Source organism: Megalops cyprinoides, chromosome 13, assembly GCF_013368585.1.
Source record: "Megalops cyprinoides isolate fMegCyp1 chromosome 13, fMegCyp1.pri, whole genome shotgun sequence".
In the NCBI taxonomy this organism is placed as follows: Eukaryota; Metazoa; Chordata; class Actinopteri; order Elopiformes; family Megalopidae; genus Megalops; species Megalops cyprinoides.
In genome coordinates, this window is record NC_050595.1 from 21,123,701 (window position 1) to 21,138,364 (window position 14,664).

Consider the following 14,664-nt stretch of genomic DNA (forward strand, 5'->3'; position numbering starts at 1 on the left):
CAACAACCTGGAGTCCATACCAATGGAGTGCAGCTGATTTCATTGGCCAGGTTTCCCTCGTCACACACTTGTACCTATGAATCGCTCAGATGATGTCAGGGAGCTGCACCTATCCTAGTGTACTGTGGAATTCATGGTGTTGTGCTTGGTTGGCGTGCATGTGTATCGGAGGATTGTACTTGCTATAGTACTGTGAGTGTGCGGAAGCTGTCACAGTGAGATGAGCGGAGTGCATGATTAGCCGCTTGAAAGTTATAGGGTGAAAAGTGTGGGAAAATGTGTGAGAGGGAAGAGAAAACGCAAACTATATCACAGCCAGCAGTTACTGCCAAGAGGGATGCTGTCCAGTCGTGCCTAAAGGCCAGAGAGAGGATTAGATTGCCTGTCTGTGGCACCCAGGGTGAAGCCAGCCGCCAAGAGTCAGCGGACAGATGTGATGAGGAAGTTCTCACTCCACGTCAAAGACAGGCGGGAGAAGCTTGGTGAGATCTCTGCGCCCAGCTAATTGGGCCCTGGTGGGTGACATCGCGGCGTTGTAATTAAAACAAACAGGACCCAGCGTATCTGCCACTGCACTTTTTAAACCTTGATCACAGAGTGCTCCGTCGCCATAAAAGACCTGGCTAATTACTGCGGGTCTAAAGGGTTTTTTTTCCCTCTCTTTTTAATTTTTTTTGTCCGCATGTAATTAGTCCCTTTTTTTCAAATTCCTGTTTTTTAATCAGAAATTAAAGAGAAATTTGCCTAAGAGCAGCAGAACCTTTCAGAAGTTGGTAATTAGTGTGTGTTCTTAATAGGCCTCTGTTGCTGTGAGGCTAGGCTCTGTGAGGACATGAGAGAGCCGTGATGATCTCACCTGTACTGTAGGACTCACACCTTCTCCTCGTATTCCACACTCGAACAATGTGAATATATAACTAAACCTGCCCCCTGAGCGAAAAAAACCTTTCATTCCCCGCTTCCATCATGAAACCGGGTCAGCTCTTCATCTGGATTCCTCTGTTTTAATGGTAATGTAATGCTTAAGTGCAAAAGACGAGTCTGAACACATTGTACAGTGACAGAAGTGTATATATGCACAGGATATATACCGTAGAAACTGGCATGCCAGAGGCAAGGCCGCTTAGCTGGATGAATTAGAGGAAAGGGAACCTGAGGAAGTTGTCTAGTAAACGATGGGGTGATTCACAGTTACCATGTAACACATACAGTGCATCTTACGGCAGCCTGAAATTAATTTTAGCAAATTAAAAAAGTAAATATATTTAATGATTAAGTGTTCACATTGTGAAGTGCTCATCTCAGGTCCACAGTGCTTACACCAGGTCAGCGGGGCCTACAGTGCAGATTTATCAATGCTAGGCGTGTCAAACCAAATACTTGTCCTGGATTTTTTTCTTCTTTATAATTTTCAACCCCAGACTAATTCTAGGTTCCTCTGAATGTGGAGTGCTGTGCTGTTTGCCATCAGCAGGGGGAAGGGTGTGACAGCAGACAGAGGGGTGGGCGCCGGCCTCGCCGCGGTAACGGCTACGCATCAGGGCCAGTGTCTCGATGTCACCCCGATTCGACAACCCGACAGTGATTGACACCGCTTAAAAATGGCCAAGGACACAGCACTAACGTATGGTGTCATTACTAATTTGAAAGGAGAATGCATGGCAATTAAAATTTGCATTTCAAAAGTGACTGCGCGTCCAGTGCCAGAGCTGCATATTATGAAAGTATACACTTGCATTGCATTTGTATGGTATGCTTGCGCTATGCACCTAGTCTGATATATTCCTTTACTTCAAAATATTGGTGCCCAACCAATAAGGCATTTCAATATAATAAAACTTGTAGCTGTATATTAGTGGTGGAAAATATTAACCATTACAAAAGGACCCTGGAAAAATGCTGCATATCAGTATGAATGTGTATGTCCTTTGGTTTTTTTTTTAATTTCTGAAGTATGTGTGCATGCATGTGTGTGTATATGTTCTTATGTATATGTATACAGTTTGCCCTAGGCCGTGAATTAAGAAGGTTTCTTTTACCGGTTTAATCAGTCTCGGATGTCTTCTGAAGATTGTCTGCTGCTTAATTCACCGCAGATCAAGCTGCCTCAGCCCTTCAAATTGTCATTTTGTGCATTTTCCCTTTCTTCCTGGCTGCCCAGTGATTTTACTTTGTAATTTCGCAACATCTCATTCCGAGAGACTCCTTATACATATTCATCCGGATACTATAGGACGTGTCACATAGAGCTGTCCTAATTGTGTCCTTGATGAAAGGCTATTAATATTGAACACATCGCAGTCACCCGTGTGCCAACGCTGTGAAAACTCACTTTATATATATATATATATTCTCTCTCCTTTTCTGGGAGACAAAAAAAAGCAAATGTGCGCTTATCTTTAATGATACCTGATTCCCCAGGGTGGGCACTGCAAGCATCGGGGCTTCAGCAGATTCATCAAACCCAATATCGTAGCCCTTTCCTCAGGAGGACGCGAGTCACATTGCGTTATATCACTGTTAATTAAAATGAAATACGTGGCTAAATTATTCTGTGTATTGTTGTCTGACGGGAGCGCGCGTGTTACAATACGGGCCCCGCACGAGGGGACACGGGCTAAGCGCACCAAGGGATGACAAAGGCCCCACGTCTTTCTCTCTTTCTCTCTTTCTCTCTCTCTCTCGCTTTCCGATTTCAGGCTTCTTCACTCAAAGATGGTCAAGGTCTTTTTTCAAGGATGCTTCCGGAAAATAATCTCACCGAGTAGGGGAAAAATGACAACAGCTGAAAAGAAAAAAATCATTAGTACCAATAATAAACCAGGTTTTAAACTGAGGAGTCCTAGTTTTTTTAATAGTGATGATGATTTGTGTTTAACCATAGATCTTAAATTAAGGATTGAACATTGTAATTATGTATCTAAGTAGTATATGTACGTAGCCCCGCATATCAGAATTCATTTACATTTGTTTAATAATGCATTATTGATTTATGTGGATACCATATTAGTATGAAGCTGCTTGATAAGTGAAAGTTTGATTGACAGATGTGCTTGCCTTCCCATGCAATACTGTAAACTAATTCCCTCCGTCATTCCTGCTCTCGTTCACTGGTGTCCTTTAACTCAAGTGTCCTCTCGGTGTCACATTATGTGAGGTCTCACAGAGACACCATGGCACAGCTGTTGTTTCCCAGCGATGTGCTGATTGACTGATTGGGTCAGATCTCACACACACACGCACACACAGTGTCCTGTCCTGTCTCCCACCCGTGCGACGTGCATGTACCAGGAGGCGCTGATCCGCGCCCCCGGCAGCTCCAGGTGGCACTGGCCCCCCGATTCTAAAACCCTGCGCCCCTTCCTCCTGCAGCACAGTGCCCGGAGCACAGACAGGGCCTGCGTTCTGCCACAACCCTAAGCCCGAACGATCTCTCCAGAGAGCGGCCGCGATCCCAGCTGTTTGCTTCATTTTAATGTGCTCTGAATAATATTAAAGTGGAATCAGTGGAATTTATTAATGCGATCCAGCCCCACTGAGACATGATTTTAAAGGCTAATGCTTCAATTTAAGTCCTTGAAGGATCTATTATTGTACGACTGCCGTATCCACCAGACATATTAGAAAGAATTGCGATCTCTACCTTTGTCTCAGTGAGCACTGTACAATACTGTACAGACAATTTGCAAACCGTGGCTTTTGACAGAGAGTCGTCGCCTCAGGAGTCAGCATTCCCTGTCATATTATTTGAACCGTTTTCACCCCGATCTTTGAAACGATCGCTATCCTCCCGGTTATTACCGTCTTCCCCCCGTGGAATAAAAGGAACGCGCGCTGATAATTACGCCATCACAACAGTCAGGAGGATGTTTGATTGTTAATTTTGAGGAGAAGTAACAGAAGACACAAGGCTGCGTGACGCGTTGGCCGCGGGGAGCTCCGCTGGGGGCTGGGACTTTGAAGGAGAGCGGCGCAGAGCACCGTTGGAAAAAAAAAAAAATCTGACCCCCGTCACGCCATCTGTTTGCCAGCTCCTCCGCCGGCTCTGACTCAGAAACCGGTTGACAGCGAAGCAGGCAATGATGGCGATGGTGACGGCGAAGGCATTCCGAGCCCTTGCTCGGATCTCGCTGCCAAGCGGAGTCCAGGAAAATATCCTGACACTTAATTAGTGTTACGTCGCTTGCTTTAAGGGGCGCCCGGCCTAACCTCCGGCCCGTTTTATTTACGAGGTCCGAGAAACCCTGAGCTCGCCTTCGTCCTCTTACCAGAACCGGCGCAATTAGGCCAAATAACGGCAAGTGAAACCGCGCAGCACCTGCAAACAAGTCAATAAGAGTGCTCTCGGTGCTGCGGCGGGTTCCGCGAGAGTACACGTCTCCTTTGCACAGGTCAGGAGACCTCACTCAAATCGCATCACAAGTAACGAAGCGAAGGATGAGGGGGGGAGGGGGTTGGGGGGGGGGTGAGGCTGCGCCGAAGACAGGAAGCGGCGTCTTATTAAAATGTGTCTTTGTTTACCGCCTCTGAAAAGGACGTACACCTGGGAAAGGAGAATACAATGTTCTCTGTGTTTGCGCTCGGTAGTTCGCCGCCCGCTCCGGGGCTGCACATCAGAGAGGAGGCTGCCGAAAAAACAGGTTGCAGGGGTCCTCGTGCTCGGCCTGCCCGCGGTGCTGCCTGAAGGACTACCATGGAAACAAGGAGTTTGACGGGCTCTGGGGGATACACCACAGCTGCAGGCGTTTCCTTCCTGACAGGCTGATGGAGACATCACCGCCACGCAGAGCTCCAAAACAACAACAACTGTGAAAAGGATCCAACCGCTGTTAACTGCTTTGTAGCTGAAATGCGCATTAGCATGCTCAAACAAAAAAACACAAAACATAACAAAACAATGAGGGACCGTGTAGCTTGCTTATTTCTCTCAGATATCCTCCCGCTTTCCCCAGAGGACAAATAATGCATTAAACTGCTTTAATATGATAACACACATGTAGAACAGAGGATGTAGTTCTGTTTCAAGTGCAGTCAGAATGCCACTGATTCTCGTAACCTTGGCATCATCCTCTCTCCTCTCTTTCATTGGTTCTTTTTGTGCCTGGGTTACAGGGGAATAATCCGAGCCTGGACAGCTGCAGAGCAGAATCAGACCTATTCATACATATTCCAACTGAAATTTACACTCTTGACTCCCACGTCTTCAGCGGAAGTACTCAAAGCCACAATCTGTCACTGATAGTTTATCAATATCCCTCATAGACATAGACATTGCTGAACATAAATGGATAGTGGAATAATGCAGTGGAAATGGTCACAAGCACTATTTCACTCACAGATACCTCGTACTGTATCATTTTGTAAGTAGCTGATCAATAATGCTTTCCCTGTAAGGTTCCGATGTGGTTTTGTCACTCAGGCCGAAATTAAACTTTTATTTATTTATTTTTTTTTCCATTTCTCCTCTTTTGTGTCTCAGGGGTGAGTGTAAGTGAAATCTAATGAGACTCACTCATATCACCTGGCAGGCTCATGGGCATAAAATATGAAGAACGCTGAACACAATGAGATTTTAGAATATTGTCCACTCTTAACCAAAATCAAATAATTAGACGTTAGATTGTTGTATTCATCCCATCCCATTTTGGTGTGTGTTTTCTCCGCCGCCTTCCTGTTAGTGGGAGATTGGTGAGGTTTGGAAAACATGCTGATTAACAGTATCCTGAGAGCTCCTGTTTAATTGGATTTCTCTCACACAGAGCCCCTGTCTGAGGGTGCTTGTGTGCGGTTACCCCCCTCCCCCCCCCCCTCCCCTGTCTGGCCAAGGCAACAGAAACGTTGAGGCAGCAGCCTGTGTGTGGGACGCATCCCGTCAGAGGCCGTGGAGGGGGGGTGGGGGAGGGTGCAGGTCACGCCGACTCCCCCTCGCTTTGAAACAGACCCCTGTCGGCTGCTCCTCAGAGGGGCCCCGCTGATGTCTCCATCAACTTGTCAGGAAGATAGCCCGGGGCTTCGGCAGGTCCCTGCGAGCCAATCAAACTTCCACAGAGCTTCGGCTGGTGCTCTTTAACCACCCCCCCCACCTGCGCCGCGGTGGAGGAGGAGGAAGGACGAGTCTGCGAGCTCGGAGACGTTGGGGACCCCGGTTCGTCAGCACAGACCCCCATCGCTCGGGTCAAAGGCTCATCCACACAACAACAGCCAGACTGGGTTCAGATGGATCGCGTCTATTTTTTACAAGACCTTCTTTAGTCATTATATAATGAGACTAAACAGACAACTATATAGGAAGTTTTTTTGTTTTGTTTTCCACCTGAATGATACAGTTCTGCTCATTATTTCAAAAGTATGGAAAACAAACCTTAACTTTCTATGTATTTTATTCCCGGAGGCTACGTCCACCCATCATCACCCTTAACATGCAGTGATCCCACAGAAATGAGCAAAAACTATTGCTTGTTTTTTCCATCCATATCAAATACATCAGGCTCCATGAGATGCAGGTATTCCCTCCATGGGAATATTCCACACCTCCCTCATAGACTGCTAAATGAAATGTAACAGCCTGCTGAAGACAAAAGTTTGATTAAAAATGAATTTAATTAGATTTCCTTTGATGACATGACCAGGGCTATTCTCATAGGCAGTATTTTACGGTAAGTGTTTCATGGGTTCATTTCCCTTTTTGAATTCGCATTCTCAAAGCAGAGTGTTTATATCCTAACGTTAAGATTTCTGTAGTTTTATGTGAATTGTGTTGGGTGAATTGCGAATTGTGAGGGTTGCAAAGACTCATATTGTTAAAGCATCCTACAAAAAGTATTGTTTATGTATATGTGAAAAATCTATAAGTGTTATTTAATCCAATTTGATGGCTGTGGACACGCTAATGATAAATATTGCCATTTAATATAACCATTAATTCAAAATTATGCATGGTGCCACTGTGCTCTTTTAAAAAAATATGTTACATAACAGCACTCTGAACAAGGATTGTTTAAAAAAAAGAGGATAAAGGCTTATGTTACAATATGAATAAATAAGAAAATGAAGTAGGAGACCGCAATTCAATGCATCATTGCCTTGATTAGGTGCCTGGCGGTGTTGAGAAACGCCATCAGGGCCTGTAGAGCCATTAGGCCCAGGTGATTTTTAATGGAAATTCAAAGCACTAAGTGCAAAGAATCGAGAGTGCTCTCCACGAGGCAGCTCTTATCTGGACCCTGTTATTGTGGAAAAAGACAACAAAGCCCTACCACAGCCACTGATCCAGACAAACAGAGCTTTGATGTGCTGCGTAAACCGCGGCAAAGTAGTGCCGCTGTTATTTCTAGGATCGAGAGCCCCCTGAAACCCCGCCAAGCGCGTCGGTCCTGTGTGACCGGGCGCGTTGTGTAATCACGACATGTTTACCGCGCGGCCAGAGAGACCTGCACACAGACGCAGCCAGAAGGGGCAGAGAGAGGTGCAGCAGTTTCTCCTCAGAACACAATGGTCAAGAGTGGCATGTTAATGAGTTGCTGTGAGCCGTTTCCTTTGTACTCAGTATGGAGAATTAAGCGGAAAAGACATGCACGCACAAGAATCTGGAAAATGTGTTTTATTTGATGATAGACAGGGAGTGACATCCAATGGCTGTGAAACCAATACTGCTACTGGAAGCAAGTAGACAAAATAGTGGTCATTAAAATAATCACTATATTTTCCTCTGCACATCTGTTAAAACAGACAGATATTGTCTGCTGATATGAAATGATAAATGCTCATGTATCAAAAACAAGGTTTTTGTCAATAAAAAACTTGTATTGGTACTGTATTGAAAATTCAGTTGCTTATGAAATGTACCAGTATGTATTTTGATATAAAACATTCCCTCCACAAAGGTTCATGCATGCTGAATATTAAATGTTAGGAATTTAATTTTACAAGGAAGATTTCATGAAAAAATTGCAGTTCCATTATGTGCAAAGCTATTTTAAAACAGCATTCATTTTTCCCCTGTTAGCCCACCAACTTGACATTTTTGGCATAATAAATATACTTCATTAATTAAAAAATAGTGGAATTGTGGAAAATGACTCAAAAAAAGAATTAAGCAGCAGTTTTATCGGGATGCATTAAAAAGCTACTTACAACAAAGAAAGGTCACTAAACTCTTCAATAAATTAAAACAATATAATGGATATGGCAGTGATTACAGTTTCTCAAGCTGACCAGACCATTATTGTTAAAACCAGACAGTAAAAAAGCATATTCCACTGCGTCAAAGCACCCAGTATTCAGCAAACTGGCACATCAACAGAGGAACAAGGTGCACTGAATGCCACTACCAGTCTCTCCTTTCACAGAAAGCATGGCTCATAGCGAGAGCTTTCCAGGGTAATGGAACGGTTCCACAGGCTGCTGGGCCAAGTGCGCCGTGGTTTTCCGGTCCCCCTTCACGGGCCCTCATTTGTGATTGACGGATCGCGAGCAACCCCTCCCACCTAGGTCAGGGCCGTGTCCGCGTCCGGGAGGCGGCGGTTGCAGGCCAGGGAGGCAGGTCATGAGAGGGGTCCCGGCAGAACTGAGGCGTGGTTGCCGGGTGGACCTCCCCCCCTCCTCCTGCCCTCTCCCAGAGAGCCCCTCCCCCGATGGGTGCACCTACGGAGAGCACCTTTTCCTCCTCGGCAGGGCCTGGCCGCCGGCCACTCTCAGCTCACTGTACTGCACCTGTGAAAACAAACAGGAGTCCGGTAGGAGGCAGGTAATCCGAGCCCAGCAGAGAGCGCAGTAATGGGTCCCCCGGGGGCAGCTGGTGCAGGGGAGACCGAGGAGGGCTCCCCAGTAATGAATCATTCTCTAAACACAGGAGCAGAGGGGATTAATCACAGCGAGGAAGGATTTCAGGAGTCAGGGGTTCCTCGCCACCGCCTCCTCCAAAGTCAAAATATTAAAAGCAGACTTTCGACTGCCGGGAGGAGCGGCCTGTAAGTGACTTTTAAAGTGCATAATCGCTCGCTGAAAGTTGTGTTCTTCACGAGAAAACTTTTGTACGAACCTAATCAGGGCTGCCGCACACCTCTGACTTGGCTCCGCGAGCCCTCCTGCTTCAGGCTTACAGAGCGCCTGATCTGCCTGATTTCACCTGCAGTTCACTCGCAGTAAAAACAGACCTGATACTTTGACCAGAGAACCATTGCCTCCCCCTGTTTCCGCTAAGTTTTACTCGGTTGCGATTCTCAACTCCAAGCGTTCAGGACAAAGTTTCACACACCACAAATGCTACTACTTTTCATCCAATTACTCCTCCAGAGTGAGGATACAACTAGAATGAAGTAGCACTTCAGCACTGAGTTTGCTGTATAAGAACTGTATACATCCTCCAGTAAGTACCTTTCAATACAGACAATATTTACCAGAAAACATTACAAAACCAGAGCAGTCTCTCAGGTCTCGAAACACCAAAACCTTCACTTGTTAGTTAGTTCAGCAGAACTCTGAATGAAAAAAGTGCGTTTTGAACAATATCTGCCACAAATCTGCGTACCCTTTCCTGTGTTTCTTTCATGCACTACAATTACAGAGTTATGTAGCATTAAGGTGGAAATTCCACACTAATTATTCTAGCCTGATTAAAATGGAGGGAGAGATGGAACAAAGTGACTGGCAGCTGCACCTGAACATGAAGCGTCCTTCAGAACTGGCAGATGCTTCTGATTGTCGGATAGAGAGACGGCTGTCAGAAGCTTATTTTGAGGGTTGCTTTGTAGATCCCATACAGAACCTAATTACCAGCTCTGAGAGAGTTGCGAGTTTGCAGCGGCCAAACAGGAGTCAATTTCAGCTGTTGTTACATCGGTTTATTTGTGCCGTTTGTTCTTTTTTCATTCGGCATCGAGTTTACTAACAGAAGCCCCAATTATGCCATTTGCATGGTATTTAAAGTAGGCCAACACATCTCCAGTACATCTCTAATTTACAGCAGCGACTGTTGAACTACACTGCCATTATAATACACTGTTTCTGCACACCAACACATGTAACATGTAACATGTAACAGACTGCTGTAACACTTAAACATACACACACACATGTTGCAGCCGTGTATTATACACATATGTTTATCTGTGTGTTCACACAAAATGATTCATTGATTGATGGGCTGAGATATTGTTTGTTCAGTTGTAACAAAACTGTCTTTAAATGGAGGGGAATATAAAGAGAAGTACAACGAATTGAGGATTTCTCAAATCCTTAACATGGTGTCCCAGTGGAGAGCATGCATTCATAAGCCCAAGAATACAGACGCTCCGTTTGCCGTCTAGCGCTGCCAGCCTGCCCCACTCAGCCCCGGCACGTTTTCACAAGGGGTTCCTTAGACAACATCGAGGGGAAATTTGGCAACCCATCGCAGGGGGACTGCCGTTCTGAGCCAGTCTGGTGTTGACATGGCCTGAATTCTTCCTCCCAAGAGCTGGGCAGAGCAGCCCCCTCTGTGCCGAGCCACTTCCTGTTCAGGCAGAGCCCGGATCCCCCAGACGGCTACAAAAGAAACGCTCTCCGCACTGGCAGACTCTAAGGGGCACGTGACGTAACTGCAAATGACACACCAGTCGCCGCGGATACGGGCGCCCGCGTGCAGCGCGCGGCGGGAGGGCCGTGCCTCTCCGATTCCCTTGATCGCGTCCCCCTAGCCTGATGTGACAGGGTCTCGGCTGACGGCGAGCGGGGCCAGCTGCCGGGGACGTTGGGTGCCCCGCTCTCTAACGCCGCGCCTTTCATCACGGAGGGGAAAAAAACTGATAATCAGCGACAACAGCGAAACGGAACGGATGGAGATGCGGCCCGGGCAGACCCTGCGCTGTCACCAAGTGACTCAGCTGCAGAATAACCAGGGAGGGCTTTAAAGCAGCGAATCCACCGCTGATCACACAAAGCAAGAGAACACATTTTAATAATGCAAAGACCCCCCCGGGGGTTATCCCCCCCCTTTTTTTTTTTACTGTGTGCGGAATACGACCCTTACCTTTTGAACGTCTGAAGGCACCCTCTTGAGGAAATCAAGTATTTCATTACTGTCAACGGCATATGGATTCCGCAGCTTCTTAGTGAATTTGTTAATGCCTGTAAGAACAGGAGTGCATTCATATATAAAGAGCATCAAGGCAGCATGCAAAGCCAAGATAGTGTTTTTAATACTGAAATGACCTTGTGACCCACTGGCATTCTGAGATCATCCACAGCATGTCTACTGTTATCATTTCAATTTAGCCCAAAGAAATGGAAAAAACAGATGGCAAGATAAATTAAAATGAATAATAACAAGACATTTTGTTAATGCAGTTGTAAAACTTGAAGCATTTTACAAAAATGAATAAGGTGAGAATCGTTATGTAGACAGCTGTACGTTCAGGCCCAGCGATGGACCCTGTGGCACATGCAAGCACCCCTAAAACATTCGACCCATTTCTGCCCAAGAGGCACGTCCAGTCCTGGGTCTGTGAGCAGGAAGCGGAAACCTGTCTCCCAGCCGCCGTCCCAGACTCCCCCGACGCGCCCACGCCGCCCCGCGCGATCAATGCATCTGCCCTCTGTTTAAGTTTTTCCCCCAATTTCCAATATCATTTCCCCCCCCCCACCTCCCCACGGTTCACAAAGCACCCCTGCTTGAGGCTTCCTGCAGCCGCAGACGCGCCCGGCTCCTGCCTCCGCTCCTGACAGCTGAGAGTGAGGCACCCATTCCGCCTGGATGTGTACAGGCAACTTGAAAGCCTCGCCCGCAACTACAGAGCCGGGGGTTAACTGGAGAACGCGGGGCAAAAAATCCAGCGATATTGCTCGTTACCATGTGGATATTGATTGGGTTGGAGGTGCCCGCTCTGCGGTGCAGTAATGTTCTATCTTCATAATGCTGGTGAGAGGCTGGGGGAGGGGCAATTACACCGAAAACCTCTCCCACCTCCACCTGACCCCTGTGATGGCTCACTGCCTCAGTGACGCTACGGCAATTAACAAGAGGACAAGCCCAGATATCTGCCTTAGGATATCTATATCAAATACAGTACATTCCCCCATTTCTGCACTGGTTACCACTACAATACAATATATTATTTTGCAAGCATCTGATATGCAGTTAAAGGGCTCTTCATTTCTTTACCTTTATAATTTATTATTATTACAGGAAACGATATTATTTCAGTAAACTGAATCTAACAGCTATGCCTGATGAAAATAAATCTTGTTTTGTGACTAATACACTTTACAAGCCATAATTTCATTATGTGGCCATGTGTGAGAATGTGAAAATTAATTCAGGGTCATTTTTAAGACCGAGGGAACATGGACATGGACGGTGGTATGTACAGGATCTGTTGAATGGTGCCAATGGCCTCAGTCAGATGTTCACTAAAGCAGACAGAACAAACACCAGGGAGGGGGGAAAAAAAATTGAAAAATTCATAAAAATGTAATGTGAAATCCAGCCAAGATTTTGTGTGCGCTGTAATCCAGCAGGTGTCCGAGATCTCACAAGCCAGCCATGCTGCGGCAGGCAAGATGTGCAAAGCCCTGTATCAGGCCAAGGCAAGGTTTTCATTTTCTCTCTCTCTCTCTCTTTTTTCCCCCTCCAAACTAGACAGAGTGAGAAAAGGCTAGAGAGTAAACACTGACACCGACTGTCGAGAAAGAGAGAGAGACGGGGGGGGAAGAAGGACAGCTATAGAGTAAAATCAATATCCACTGTATGTCGGAGGAGAGGCTGCAAACAGTTCTATCAGCGTTTCATCTCTCCTCCTCCTCCTGCAATCTGTCCACAGCAAACTCTGTAGGAGTTACACAACACTGGCAAGCCTCACAGCGAATGTGTCAGAAGCTCCAGCGATGGCGGGGTGCAAATTAAATAGCAAATGAGCAGCAAAACAATCCTCACCGTTCACCGTGACTTGTTGAATAAATAAGTCTGCCGCACTTACCCCATATTAAAACAATGTAGCGCAGCGGGATGTAGTACGCTACCACTGTAGCCACGACCAGAACCAGACAGGCCAGCGTGGACAGGAATGGCACTGACCAGTTGAATGTGCTGTCAATACAAAGTACAAAACAGTAATAATTATGAAACTGTATTATAACAGTAAAATTATATAAATGGTAAATATAACAGTGTAGTATATTTATATCAGATTTGGAGTAAATCAGTACTTGTTTGATGTGAAGAGGCAAATAAAATGTATGGCTATCTATCTATTTTTTTAAATCTATCTATTTTTTTAAAAAGGAAAAATACAACTAACTCTAAAAGCATACAATATATCTAATAAAGAACTAATGAATAAAGAATGAAAGATCTAAATGTGTCAATATGTACTTATGTATTGCACTTCACATAACAGATAATGTAATTTATGAAATGTACATTTTATGTGGAAATCATAAAGAAGTGCATGTAACTGATATTTTTAAATGGATACCATGCTTACTTTTTAATTCTTTCCCCAAAGCATGCAATCTCTTCAAGAAGGTTCTGAACGGTGACCACGAGTTCTTGGACCATGTGAATTTTTTCGATCAGTCCCCTTTTCTCAGACTCCTGCAAATAAGCAAGGGCTGGTGAGAAAAAAAAATGTTGATTGTCTGCAAAGAGCCGGGCCAAAGGAGTTTTATTCTGGTGCGCTATCAGAAGCGATTCATCTGCTGAATGGCCTTTAATGAGCGCAAACTCTCTGACTGTCTTCAGACCGGCGTTTGAAAATGAGCTGAGGGCTGTCTCCCTCAGATTTACCTGAGAAAAGCCATCATGAGGAGAGCGATAAGATTCCAGCTTTTGTCAGGTTTAGACAATGGTGCGAATATGAGGCACAATCACAGATTAACTGTAGGAGGACAAGCAAAAGGAATGCGAGAAAAAAAAGTATATATAATAAACTACAGTGGCATAGGTATAAAAATGGCCATTGGCAATCAGCCGCTGAGGGTTCACTGTAAAATTAGACAAGGAGAGTACTCAGCCAATATAACCTGAGAGGGCATTCAATCCGCAAGTCTCAACAGAGCAAGTCTGGTCTTGCTCACAATTCTAAGCAATCAGGAAGCAAGCGGCTCCTCCACGCCTGTCCTCGCACCTCTATGAGTGAGAGAACACAAGCACACCTGCCCCATGGCACGAGAGGCAGGGAAAGCAAGAGAGCACGCGGTCTGATGTGTCAGTCGAGGGCACAGACTGCAACCCCCCCGTGTGTACTGGACATGTCACAGTCCCCCTCGTATGTGTGCATACAGTGCAAGTCTGGCATACAGTCCTGTCGTGTTGCTTGTGTTGGGCAATAAAAAGAAAGCAGAAGGATAGAAACTATATTTTTATATATATATATATATATATATATATATATATATATATTCCCCAATACCGGGAATACAATTATTGAATGCAACACAAAACAGCAAACATGTTGCCTTTTCACAGATGCATTACAGGGCTCTGTGCGCTTTTGTCACGCTGACAGGACTCTGCACTTTTTTCAAAAGATAAATGGCTCCTTCGTTTGGGGAAAAAATAGGTTCTCAAGCTAATCCAAAGTCCAAAGAGATGTGATCACATCAAGAAGAGTGGACTGCATCAGGGTAAACAGTGATGGAGGGACTCCTGTGATGCTCTCCAGAGAGGAGAGGAGAGAGGAGAGGAAG

General features: G+C 45.6%; 1 protein-coding gene across 1 annotated transcript in view; it reads right to left on the reverse strand.

Annotated features, from left to right (window-relative positions):
• Positions 1–7,895: 7,895 nt before the first annotated feature.
• LOC118788105 (multiple C2 and transmembrane domain-containing protein 2-like) overlaps positions 7,896–14,664 on the reverse strand; it is a 51,676-nt gene continuing 44,907 nt past the window's right edge. Inside the window, exons 20-23 of the mRNA XM_036543976.1 lie at positions 13,461–13,570; positions 12,954–13,063; positions 11,009–11,106; positions 7,896–8,712 (exon numbers count right to left, since the gene is read on the reverse strand). Coding sequence (XP_036399869.1) covers positions 8,644–8,712; positions 11,009–11,106; positions 12,954–13,063; positions 13,461–13,570 — 387 coding nt within the window. The 3' untranslated portion in view covers positions 7,896–8,643. The remainder of the gene's footprint in view (positions 8,713–11,008; positions 11,107–12,953; positions 13,064–13,460; positions 13,571–14,664) is intronic.